Below are 14316 nucleotides of genomic sequence, written 5' to 3' on the forward strand. Positions count from 1 at the left end.
TATAAATTACACCAGTCTTTTGATTTGAAAATTAAGAATTAGCCACCCATATATTATTTTAATATAAAGATGAAGTTAAAATGTGCTTCCATTCTGCCATTTTAAATGGTTGTATAGCGAGTTACTATCAATGATACATTACACAAACTAACTACGATACTATACTATACTATACTATACTATACTATACTATACTATACTATACTATACTATACTATACTATACATGCATACAGTATACATTACTATACTATACATACATGCATATATACTGTATATTACTACACTACACAACAATATACGATACTATACTAACCAATACTATACTATACATGTGCACAGTGTATATTACTATACTACACAACACTATACTATACCAGATGATACGATACTATACTAACCTATACTATACTATATTAACCTAACCTATACTATACTGTACTATGCGATACTATACTATACTATGCTATACTATACTATACTATACTATACTATACTATACTATACTATACTATACTATACTATACTATACATGCATTTATATTACTATACTACACAACACTATACGATACTATACTATACTATACTAAACATACATGTATATATATTACTATACTATACAACATTATACTATACGAGATGATACGATACTATACTAACCTATACTACACTATCCTATACCATACTATACTATACTATCCTATACATACTATACTATACTGTACTATACTATACTAACCTACAGTATACTAGACTATACTGTACTATACTACACTATACTATACTATACTATAATATACTATATATACATGATACATACATGCATATATATATATTGCTATACTACACAACACTATACTACAAGAGACGATACTATACAATACTATACTATACTATACATGCATACAGTATACATTACTATACTACAAAACACTATACTATACTAGATGATACGATACTATACTATACCATACTGTACTATACGATGCGACACTATACTGTACTTTACTATACTATACATACATGCATATATACTGTATATTACTACACTACATAGCAATATACGATACGATACTATACTAACCAATACTATACTATACATGCGCACAGTGTATATTACTATACTACACAACACTACGAGATGATACGATACTATACTAACCTATACTATACTATATTAACCTAACCTATACTATACTGTACTATGCGATACTATACTGTACTATGCGATACTATACTATACTATACTACACTATACTATACTATACATGCATTTATATTACTGTACTACACAACACTATACGATACTATACTATACTATACTAAACATACATGTATATATATTACAGTACTATACTATACAACACTATACGATAGACCCTACTCACCTACGTCACAAAATGGGCGTGTCGCTGTTTCCGGCCGCCATATTGTACCTCTTTTTCAGACCTATTCTCATTGTTTTCAATTAGTCGAGCAAGTTATAGAGCAATTCATGGAAGCCCCGGTGTTATCTGACGCTGTAAACTCATTGGATCCGTTGCATATAAGGCGTTACGTGGAAAAGCTTCAGTTTATCCATTCGCCAGATCCGTATTTGATGCCTAAATCGATGTTTTTCGACAAGCTGGCTTCGCCTGACATCTGATATCCTGATATTTACAACTATCTCGTCCACACAAAATCAGCCTATTCTCACGAAAGTTTGAAAAACTTTAAGAGCTTGGAGGCTTATAAATGCTACGTTGCTGGTTGGGTGAAACATGTCCTCGTACACGAAAATTCGGCAGGAATCTTGTGTTCGGAAGGTGGTTACGAAATTTTCAATTCAAAATCTTTTGTTCTTGCTAACATCCACTGTCAAGTCTAATGTATTTCATATCATTTGTCAATGGAGCTAGGGCTTTTAATGTTTAAATGGTTTAGCGATAGCACTCTCACTATATACATATATAATACGTAATAAATATGAAGTGCGATAGCACTACTCCAGATTGTCCCTAGTTGAATTTATTTTTTGGCTTTTGACCTCAATAGTGAAATTGTAAATTAATTGTATGACAACTGTCTGATTATCCCCTTATAATTATATATTTTCAGGTAGTTCATTCACAACGTCTGAGTGTATGTTGTCGGCAATTAGCCTAGCAATGATCTTAATTGTGGTTGTCAGCCCAAAACCCTCTAAATATATATTAAATGCATCTTACCAGATATAAAATGACTACTACATAATCTGTGGTAGTCGTTTGGAGCCCAGTTTTCTCGTCGAATTGCAGCAGTCAATCTCGGTCTCCTCTTTGGGTCTCTCGGAATACGGTAAAAATTAAAGTCTCTCCGTCTATCTTCTGTTTTTGCAACCGACCGCCACACACGACTTCACCATTTTGATTATTAATGTTAACGAGCAGAAAAACACGCCATAATAGGAGGAATTTACGAAGCGCTAATGCATTAACATGACTAGTATCCGGACAACATGGCGCGGGGGCGTGGCTGTGACGTCACGTGAGTAGGGTCTATACGAGATGATACGATACTATACTAACCTATACTATACTATACTATAATATAATATAATATAATATACATACATGCATATATATTACTATACTACACAACACTATACATACATGCATATATATATATTACTATACTACACAACACTATACTACAAGAGACGATACTATACTATACTATACTATACTATACTATACTATACTATACCATACTATACTATACATACAAACATACATATTCCTATACAACACTATACTATACTATACTATACTATACTATACTATACTATACATGCATACATATTAGGGCTGCAGTTCCAATAATTGACTAATCGGATTAGGAACATTTAATGCGTTGCATACAAAATTTTAGAAGATGTGAAAAAACAAGCATTAAATGAAAATACAAAATAAAATTCCCAAGTATTTCTTCAAGCTATGCAAAATTCCGCTTTCATTTAAAAATAAATGAAAATACCTGAGCTTAGCCTCAAACAGTATAAAAAAATTAATGAAGTACAACAAAAGAACAATTGGCTAACTTGCATAGCAAAGTCCGCTAGCTTAAATGCAATACGATGCAAACTTTTTTTTTTTTTTTTTTTTTTTACAATCCTCTTAACAGATTGTTCAAACACATATTCCCCAAAAAAACTGCTAAATATACCTATCAACTAAATTACGAATGCATAAAAACATACTAGCGCAAACAAAAACTGAAGTTAAGTTGGTCCTAACAGGGAGCAGCTGGATTCAGCTATGTTAAATGAGTTGTGTCATATTCACTGTTGCCACTAGAGGGCAGTGTATCCTCCCAAATCAATAAAACTACTGTAAAGGCATATGCTTCCAGAACACACCATTACAACGCCACTCTACTGTAATTAAACGAATCCTTGAAGCAGTAAAATTTGATTTGAAGATTTTTTTTCTAATCAAATTACTCGAGTTAATCGAATAATCGTTGCAGCACTAATACATACAGATACATATATGTGTGTATGTATACTAGTCATACATACATACATACATACATGCATGTGTAGTGTAGTGTAGTGTAGTGTAGTGTAGTGTAGTGTAGGGTAGTGTAGGGTAGTGTAGTGTAGTTTGTGTGTGACATAATAAATACATATCATACATTTATAAAACCAGATATTTGAAACGTGCTGTGAGCCAACGGGTACGAGAGTCGTCAATTGTCGGCCATTTTGAGTCGGGGCCATCAACGCTGCCTTCATGTGGTGTCTGTACAGTATTTTCTGTAGGGGAACTGGTATTTTTATTACTTTCCAGGCTGGGACGACCCTTACTTTCAAAATGGCCGAGCGCCAACAATACGTTGGTAAAGAACTATAAGTTTTTTTTAAATTAGATTTATCGTCAGTTTGCACGTTTTTTTTTACGACTGCAAAATAACGTTGTGTACACATTTATAAAACTCTGTGAAGACAGCATAGATATAACATTTACAGTCAGTGATGCGTGTCTGTCCATTGAAATAGCTCCAAATTACTCAATTTTCCTGTTTATTACTTGGGCGTCAGAGATGTAGAATGGCATCTTTTTTTTTTTTTCAACATCCAGCCTGAATATTAATCAGTTTAACATGGTTTGTTTTAAAAATACGCTCTTCGTATATCCGTAAATAATTCAGCGGGTTAAAGTTGTTTTAATAGAGAAAATAACTCACTTTAGTTCCGCTTTAAAATATGTTTCCCGACGCAAAACGGTCGCTATTTACTTACTCCGGCTTTGTACATCTAGGCTTATTTATATGATTTCTATAATGATAGTCCTCAAAGAGCCTAATAGGTGTCCTTAATTGCGCCTGTCCAAAAATTGACTTGCTAACGTGTAGGGGGCGGGATTTCCGGAAATCGAGCGTCACTCAAGTGTTTTGATGTCGATTTGCTTCCATATGCAAAGAAGGACTTGACGACTTTAAAAGGTGAGTGGGAGTATTGGTAATGTAATAACACTTTTATTATAAAACTTTGATAAAAGTGGTGTTTTGTTGAGCTATCTGTAACTCGCGTATGTAGTGCAGCTGACAGGTGCAGCAGCAATACGGCTCTAAACGAATATAACACGAGGAGAATTAGAACCTTTATTACTAAAGTCGATGAATTTTGAATTGAACAAAAAATGTGAATTGTTACAGACGGCATATTGGCTAAATTGTGAACAGTAATTTTTTAAAATCACATTTTATAGACGTGTGCTTTATCACATTTACGTTCAGTAAGCACAGTTTGACCTCTTAGCTTGCCAAAAGGAAATCGTTTGAAGTTTTTGGCAAATTATGCAAAGGTTTGAGTTTAAATTAAGGTGTCAAGACAGGATTGTGGTTACAAATTGGGGTTTCAAGCAAGAGTTTTACAAGGAAAATTGAATTTTTATGCCAAGGTTTGTAGTTTAAGTTAAGATCTGCAGCCCCACTTCGTTTCGGCATTACCTTATGTTTTCGACACATTGCAAGACTGTATTGATACTGTGTCAATACTTTGTCACTGAGTATTCACACCTGAGGGGTATAGCACGTAACCAGGATCAGGGATTAAGTCCGTAAATATTGGTCATTCCGGATGATCGAAACCTCATATTGGTTTGATGAAGAGAACATTTAAAATCCACCAAAGGTGATTCCGGGATAAATTTTGAGAATTCCTTCTATTGAGAACTCTGATATTCGTATAATCCAAACTCTAAAATCAGAAATCAGTTTTTTTTTTTTTTTATTCAGAATTCCTCTGCTCTTCTTACACATGCAACTACATTCAAGTATTTTAATTACAGACTTTGCTGTTATTAATTCCCGTTCAATGTTATTTAAATAGCTGATATTGTACCTTACGGACATTTAACAGAAATCCTGCATGATAATTAAAGGGGAGGTTATTTATATATCTTCACAAGACCACAAAGCTAAGACGGAAGGGTTCCATATTACTATAAATTTGATTTTTATTTCAACAAACTTTTAATTCATTAGTTTGGTTTCAGCCAAGTCATGTTGAGTACTAATCAAGATTGCTAAAGGTTAGGATTACAGGCATGAAAATCTCTCACCTTTTGTAAAAAATGGTGACCTGAGCGAATTGTGTAGATCCGAGGAGAACATTTTTCAGGGTGGGTCGGGAGATTTTTTAAATGTCGGACGCTTGGTATGCATATGCAAGCGGGTAAAGCAGCACAAAGCCAAAAAAGCGCACCAGATTGGCCAAAACATTGACTTATTTCAATGAAACAAAGGAGGGTACACTTTTGTGTCCTGTCTCTTCGATGCAAAGCTTGGCTGCACGCCGGCTATGAATGAACACCTAAAGCGCCGTTACCCAGTTGTAATTTTGGAACACGACAAGACACAATTACAAGCTGGCAGATCGTAGTCTAACTAACTAACTAACGACATATTTTTATTGAAGTTGCTCAGCCTGTCGCGATATGCAACAGTCTGAGTCTATCGCACGGTGAATAAAAATGAGGGCGGTAATTTTCACGGCTGCGTTTTATCGTCGCGTGCATACATTTGTGCGTGCGTGTACCCGTGCGTGTTGATGGCATATGAGGCTCCAATTCCTTTCACAGATGTTTATTGGTCATCAACACGCCGTAGATCCAAAGTTCAGACATACAAAATAAGAAAACACATCTATATTAAACACTGTAAACGGTAGCATTGCTGCATCGAAGCTAATGGGGAATAAAGACAACCTACTTTAGGCTGCTATAAAACATTGGGAGTCTTCTCCAAAACGCAAACTTGCGGTTAAAAGGTGACACTTCAAACATGAAAAATTGCTGGTTGATTACTGACACCAAATGCAAAGTGTAAAGCTTACGGTTAGCGGTTTAGCGAACGTAGTTCCGATGAACATTTCAAAATAAAAGCACGTCATATAAATAACTATTTCTGGAGTTAATCCCCATTCTTCAGAATTCAGATTCTACACTAAGAATACCTTTAAAATGACACCTTTTATGAAAAATCTGATTGGCAGTGATTATACAACTATTATGTATCGTAGTATACTATAGTGTTAATGCTAGATATTTTTTTTAAGAATTGTTTTGAATCATGTTGGAAAGGCGAAGTCAGTGTTCTGAATGTTTCTTTTGCACTAGTTAATGCTATCAGCATTGACTTCATTCATTCATTCATTTTCCATGCCGCTTTTTCCTCACGAGGGTCGCGGAGGTGCTGGAGCCTATCCCAGCCACCTATGGGCAGTAGGCAGGGGACACCCTGAACTGGTTGCCAGCCAATCGCAGGGCACAAGGAGACATACAACCAATCACGCACACACTCATACCTACGGACAATTTAGAGTGTAGCACTGACTTCAAGTGAAGTCAAGTGAAGCATTGACTTCATTGTTTATTTGTGATTTATTGTTGTTATTTACGTGTTTATTTGTACTTTAATAAAGATTTTAAGTGTCCCAAAATGTTTTTTTGAATTAATAAGTGTCATCAAAAATTTAATTGCTAAATTAGTAAAAAAAAAAAAAGGGAAATAATTTATTACCGTAATTTTCGGACTATAAGCCACTACTTTTTCCCCTCATTTTGCATCCTGCACCTTATAGTCCAGTGCGGCTTATTTGTTGATTTATTTGGGTTAATAGGTAAGAATATTTTTCACTGTGGTGTCATAAGACCGTCATAAATATGACATGACACTATCATTGGCATTACTGAATGCTTATGACGGATGTCATTAAGTGTAAACTGGCAAATTATGTCACTTACTCCATTTATGTCCACCTCGGATCTTTTAAATCCATTCAATAGTGAGATAATTTGCCGGATAACACAAAATGACATTTGTTATAAGCATTCATTAATGCTCATGACTGTGTCATTTCATAACTATGAATGTCTAATGACAGTCTTAAGGCGCCACTGTCAAAGCGTTACCAAACACCATAACTAGCAATTAATGAAACAACTGGAACAGCAACTGAAGAAAAAATTAGCACAAAATATGAATTTTGATTGTCATTTATATCTATAGCGCTGCAATGAATGCTAGGAGGCATGTTGGACAACAACAGTGTTGACAGCAGGTGGCAGAAGAAGTTGACTGCCTCACCGAAGGGAGCAGTGATGGCGAAATAAAGCTTCTTGAAGCAATGAAGATTGGCAGCCAATTGGTTCAAAGCTTCATGGTGGTTCATTTTGTCTTATGACAGTCATATGAAGCCGCTGTCAAATAAAGTGTTACCGGTTAATATCTTTGGGTATAAATATCTCATAATACAGTGAGAACCGCTGCGGCTTATAGTCCAGTGCGGCTTATCAATGAACAAATGTAGTTTTGGTGTCAAATTTGGTGGGTGGCTGCTTATAGTCAAGTGCGGCTTATAGTGCGAAAATTACCGTGGATTAGTCGACTAATCGTAAAAATAGTCGGCTGACTAATTGGGAGAAAATGAATCGTTTGGGACAGCCCTAGTTGTACAGTGTATTGGAACATATTTCTTCCACACCCTTCTCACCTTTTTAACCCCTGACCCATTTTAATGCCTGGGATTAGGGTCCTGACTCCTTAAACTTTAGTGACCGTGGTGTACAGTATATGTGAAACTGATGCATTTCACAAGGAAAACAATTCATACAGTAATGTCAACAATGACTTTTTCCTTTAGCGTGCCGTTGACATGAAATTGCATGCATTTCTTTTCATGCTACATTGAGAATGTGAATGCATTTAATTGCAGATGAGTATAGAAGTGGAGAGGAAGTTTGTGTGTGATGCCAAAAGTCTCAAAGTCCTGGAGGAAATTGGAGGTATGTTTCCTTGTTGTTTTCCTGAATTACAGGGGACAAACGCACTATTTTACTGTTAATGTACTTGCAATTGAGTCTTAATTTCATGGTACAAAATATGTTTTCTCCACTAGAGGGTACTCAAGGCCTTTTGGACAGGTGATGTTTAATTTCTGTAGATTTTGCTAGTCGGAATTTGATGTTTTTATTACCTATGACTAATATGGTCATGTCATAGGTTATAGTACAGTGGAATAATAACAGTTCATATTAGGGCTGTTAAACGATTAAATTTTTTAATCGAGTTAATCACAGCTTAAAAATTAATTAATCGTAATTAATCGCAATTCAAACTGTCTCTAAAATATGCCATATTTTTCTGTAAATTATTGTTGGAATGGAAAAATAAGACACAAGACGGACATAAACAGTCAACATACTGGACATAAGTACTGTATTTTTATTATAACAATAAATCCACAAGATGGTATTAACAGTATTAACATTCTTTCTGTTAAAGGAATCCACGGATAGAGAGACTTGTAGTTCTTAAAAGATAAATTTGAGTACAAGTTATAGTAATTTTATATTTTTATGAGAGATAGGAATATTTTTTTTGTTGTGCTTTCACTAAATGATACTGTAGGGACTTAACTGTTATGCCCCAATGCATGATGGGAAGTTGGGCAACCATGACTGTCAGTGGTGGCTGCAAATGGTATACAGTATGTGCTGCGTTGTGTTCAATTAGGCGTGTTAAAAAAAGAATGTCTCCTGCTACGCCCAAATGCATGACGGGAAGTTGGGCAACCATGACTGTCAGTGGTGGCTGCAAATGGTATATTCAGATTCAGAATATTTATTGTCATTGTTACAAAACATCACAACGAAACTTTGTTTGGAGCATCCATCCAGCTCATACAGCTAAGTTGGTAAAGTGCAAAGTGCAACCCCATAAAATAAAGGGTTTAGGGGTTACCTTCTCTGCGTTGTGTTCAATCCAGGGTGTTAAGAAAAAGGTCGTCTCCTCCCTAATATGTGATGGGAAGTAGGGCAACCATGACTGTCAGGAGTGGCTGCAAATATATACAATATGTTCTGCGTTGAGTTCAATTAAGCGTGTTACTCGCATTTCTCTGCCTTTTCGCTCTCAGTGTGCTGAAACAGCATCATTGTAAACTGTTTGAGGCAACGCATGAATGGGTCATTCCGTGCATGCGTCAAATATTTTAACGCAATTAATTTTAAAAAATCAATTACTGCCCGTTAACGCGATAAATTAGACAGGCCTAGTTCATATAGCTGAAGTTGTGCTGGGGAAAAAAAAAAACAATTAAAAAAAAAATCAGACATCGTAAGCACTGTGGCCGTGTCCTAAAAATGTACGCACGGCAGTTAAATGAGGTGTTTATCCTAAAATTATATATTAAAATTGTGTTTTAATCAGTCTGCCTCCTACTGTATTCCCTCTTCTGTTTAGTTTGTGCCGGTCAGTGCCAATTCCAGGACCGGTACTTTGACACCCCACAATTTGACCTGACTTTGAGAGACTTCTGGCTGCGTCAACGCAAAGGATGCTGGGAGCTCAAGTGTCCACTCGCACCGGTCAAAGGGGCAAGCGCGACTCCCGGAGAACCATCCAGAGCAGACACACTTTGCACTCGCTATAAAGAAATCACTAACGTGGCCGATATTCATCTGAAGCTAAAGGAAGTTCTTAAGGACATTTTCAAAAATGAAGAAATCTTAATGACTGAGAGCTGCCAGACATTAATTGACCACCAAAATGAGTTTTGGGCGAGTGCTATGAATCTGGTATGCTTTGCTGAATTTACCACAGTGAGGCGAACTTTCACTTTCGAAGGCGAGGGTGTGCACGTAGATCTAGACGAAGCGGATTTTGGCTACAGTGTGGGAGAAATCGAGGTCCTCCTACCAGAGGGAGGAGACATGCAGGCGGCTCTGGACAAAATTGAAAGAACCGCAAAGAAGCTTGGTAAGCTCAAAGCTAATATATAATACTTGAAAATGCTTCCTGTTGAAAACAGGTCAATTCCTGTTGATTTGGGGATATTTTAAGGATTTTTTTGGTGTCAAAATTAATGAGTGCCAATAATTGGATAACTTACACTGCTGGGCAAAAATATTCTGTCGGATAATGCTCAATTTCTCCCAGAAAATGATTGCAATTACAAATGCTTTGGTAGTCATATTTTCATTTATTTCGCTTGCAATGAAAAAACACAAAAAAGAATGAGAAATAATTAAATGATTATCATTTTACACAAAACTCCAAAAATGGACCGGACAAAAGTATTGGCATCCTCAGCTTAACCCATATTGCCAAATGTATCACATTTGATGCACCTAAGATTTCAAGATTTTGAGACTAATTCAGAATTTTGACATTTCTTTTTGGGAAAAAAAAAAAAAAAAGATGGATGCAAGTCAGCACATGCATCTGCAGGTTCCATGAGAAAAACAAACAGGATTTAGCAAGGGTTATAGATACTGAGCGCTTATTACACATATTCATTTCTACTTTTCTTTTTACAAATTTGAAAAAAAAAGGTTTCATTAGGACCTTATTTTTCAAATTTTGGGATTCTCTGATAATTGCTTCATATTGCTGGCATTAAAGGATAATTGGTAGCACAATTTTTTAGACAAAATAACTGCGAACAACCGCTTCCGGTATCCATCAATGAGATTCCTACAATGCTTTGCTGGAATTTTAGACCATTCTTCTTTAGCCAACTGCTCCAGGTCTCTGAGATTTGAAGGGTGCCTTATCCAAATTGCCATTTTCAGATCTCTCCATGGGTGCTCTATAGATTCAGGTCTGGACTCATTGCTGGCCACTTCAGAAGTCTCCATTTATGGCGCTTTTTGAAGTGTATTTTGGGTCATTGTCCTACTGGAACACCCATGACCTTTGAGGGAGACCCAGCTTTCTCACACTGGGCCTTACATTATGCTGCAAAATGTGTTGGTAGTCTTCAGACTTCATAATGTCATGCACACGTTCAAGCAGTCCAGTGCCAGAGGCAGCAAAGCAACCCTAAAACATGAGAGAACCTCCGTCATGTTTGACTGTCAGGACCTTGTTCTTTTCTTTGAAGGCCTCATTTTTTTCCTGTAAACTCTATGTTGATGCCTTTTCCCAAAAATCTCTACTTTTGTCACATCTGACCAGAGAGCATTCTTCCAAAACGTTTTTGGCTTTCTCAGGTAAGTTTTGGCAAACTCCACCCTGGCTTTTTTATGTCTCTGGGTCAGAAGTGGGGTCTTCCTGGGTATCCTACCATAGAGTCCCTTTTCATTCAGACGCCGACAGATAGTACGGGTTGACACTGTCGTACCCTCGGACTAAGGGACAGCGTGAACTTGTTTGGATGTTAGTCAAGGTTCTTTATCCACCAGCCGCAAAATATATTGTTGAAATCTCTTGTCAATTATTCTTTTCCGTCCACATCTAGGGAGGTTAGCCACAATGCCATTACACTGTACATTACATCGCATTACACTTATTGATTACACTGCGCAGACACAGGAACATTCAGGTCTTTGGAGATGGATTTGGAGCCTTGAGATTGCCCATGCTTCCTTACAGTTTTGCTGCTCAAGTCCTCAGACAGTTCTTTGGTCTTCTTTCTTTTCTCTATGCTCAATGTGAAACACACAAGGACATAGGACAGAGGTTGAGTCAACCTTAATCCATTTTAACTGGCTGCAAATGTGATTTAGTTATTGCCACCACCTGTTATGTTCTACAGGTAAGTAACAGGTGCTGTTAATTACACAAATTAGAGAGGCATCACATGATTTTTCCAAGGGTGCCAATACTTTTGTCTGGCCCATTTTTGGAATTTTGTGTAAAATGATGATGATTTAAAAAAAAAAAATTCCATTCTTTTTTGTGTTTTTTTCATTGCAAGCAAGATAAATGAAGGTATTGCTACCAAAGCATATGTAATTGCAATCATTTTCTGGGAGAAACTGAGCATTATTTGACAGAATTGCAGTGTTGCCAATACTTTTGACAAGCACTGCATGTTCACTGTTCGGGCGATGATCTTTGCTAATTGTGACTTTGCACCATCTGGTGGCCAGTGTTATAAAAGGAAGTCGGCCTTTGAAAATCTAATATCGGCTGGCCGGTTGTCCGACCTCTATACACCTCCATAAAGTTTTAAAGCAAATTTATTGGAAAATGTCATTTGTTTGTGCTGAAAAAAAAATCATTTGTGCTGGTATTGTTTTTGAGATAATAACAATTCTTTTGTAGGTCAATCTGAGGTCAACCCGTGGGTCGCAAGTCACGTCATCGCGCAAAATTAATATCTCAAGCCCCTCATTTATTGCAAAATGGACCTGAAGGTTGTGCCATTTGTTTGTGCTCCTTGTTGGACACCCTTCTGTCATTGAGAGAGTTGGTCTGCTCCGTCAGCGGCGACGGAGGCGCTGCGATTGACGTCATCACTCGAAATGAGTATGTCAATATCTCAAAAACGAAAGCAGCACAAATGAAATTGTTTACAGCACAGACGTAGCTTAATGGCACAATTCTGGGTCTATTTTGCAACAGCTCAAAAACGATAGCAGCACAAACAAAAAAAATTTACAGCTCAAGCGTAGCAGAAACGATTGACTCCATTTTTAGCCGTTTTAAATCAAAAGGGGGGCTGATTGACCTACGAAAGAATTGTTAATATTAGGAAGGCAGCTATCAATTATTTTAGTAATCGATTAGTCTATTAACTAGTTAGTTTGAATAATCGGGTAATCGGATTAGGAACATAACAAATTAAAATACCTAAGATGAGTCTGAAACGGTATAAAAAATGAATAAATGAGGATCTAAGTACAACAAAAGAACAATTGGCCAACTTATGTAGCAAAAATCCGCTAGCTTAAATGCTATAAAATGCTTTTTTTTTGTTGCTCTTAGCATTTCCATGCTCTTACCCATAATATACCTATAAACTAAATTACAAATGGACCAAAAGAAACATTCGCTCAACAAAAACTTAGCTTATGTTGGTCTCAACAGGGAGCAGCTGGATTCAGCCATATGAAAATATTAAATGTGATAGTTGACTTATTTTTTCTCCCCTTCTGTCATTGTTTGCCTACTAACCTCGTTAAAATTCGAAAGCCTATAAATGTTAGGGTGGTTTTAGTTAAAACGAACACTGTTTTTTCATCTGTGTGATTTTGACAAAAATCTGATTACATTCGATGGTGATGTCACGCAGAAATGTTAGAAATTCCAACATTTTCAGATACTTTTTCATACCAGTGTACATGTTCTGATGATATACCATATATTGTCGTCGTGTTTATCGAATTAAAGTAGAGGAATTTTAAATTGACCTTTGCATCCTCCCATTTTTCAGAAAGCCGATGTTTGGGCATCTCTGGTATAGGCAATTGGAATGCCAACTTTCCAACAAATTGATCATTTTTTAGCTCATATGCATTTGAATTGTGTGACGTTTTTTATAACAGTCTATTTAATTCCCTTCTTCTTTACAGGTGTGACCGGAGACCAGGGAGTTGATGGGAAAATGTCTGTTTACCTTCAAAGAAACTACCCAGCACACTATGCCAGGCTATTGAGTCAAAACATTTTGTAAGACAACTTGCAAAGATGACAAATCTCTTTAGCCGTGCTGTTATTTATTTAGGGAATGTATCATTTACGCGAATAAGGCCAGTAGATGATTTTCTCACGTTTTTGGTATTGTCGCAAACACTGTAAAAAAAACAACAACCTAATACTGACTGCATTTCCATCCACAAATAAAATGATATCGTGCACATCGAACTGTACTGTAGAATAACTTTGTTTTTGTGAAGTGTTGATTAAGAAAAATAAACCCAAATACTTTGTGAATTCACTGGGTAAGCAAATAAATAAAATATTTTTTCTCAGCAAAGGGTTTTGGAATGTGTAGGAAAACCTGAGTGCCCAGAGAAAACCCACGCAGGCACGGGGAGAACATGCAAAATCTACACAAGAA

General features: G+C 36.3%; 1 protein-coding gene across 1 annotated transcript; it reads left to right on the forward strand.

Annotated features, from left to right (window-relative positions):
* The first annotated feature begins 4315 nt into the window (after window positions 1-4315).
* Window positions 4316-14218, forward strand: thtpa (thiamine triphosphatase). The gene is made up of 4 exons (XM_057823836.1): window positions 4316-4466; window positions 8242-8311; window positions 9771-10286; window positions 13829-14218. Exons 2-4 carry the CDS (start codon window positions 8242-8244, stop codon window positions 13927-13929), a joined length of 687 nt encoding a protein of 228 aa, XP_057679819.1. The 5' UTR covers window positions 4316-4466; the 3' UTR covers window positions 13930-14218.
* The last annotated feature ends 98 nt before the right edge of the window (window positions 14219-14316 follow it).

The sequence above is a fragment of the Corythoichthys intestinalis genome, chromosome 20 (genome assembly GCF_030265065.1).
Source record: "Corythoichthys intestinalis isolate RoL2023-P3 chromosome 20, ASM3026506v1, whole genome shotgun sequence".
Taxonomy (NCBI): domain Eukaryota; kingdom Metazoa; phylum Chordata; class Actinopteri; order Syngnathiformes; family Syngnathidae; genus Corythoichthys; species Corythoichthys intestinalis.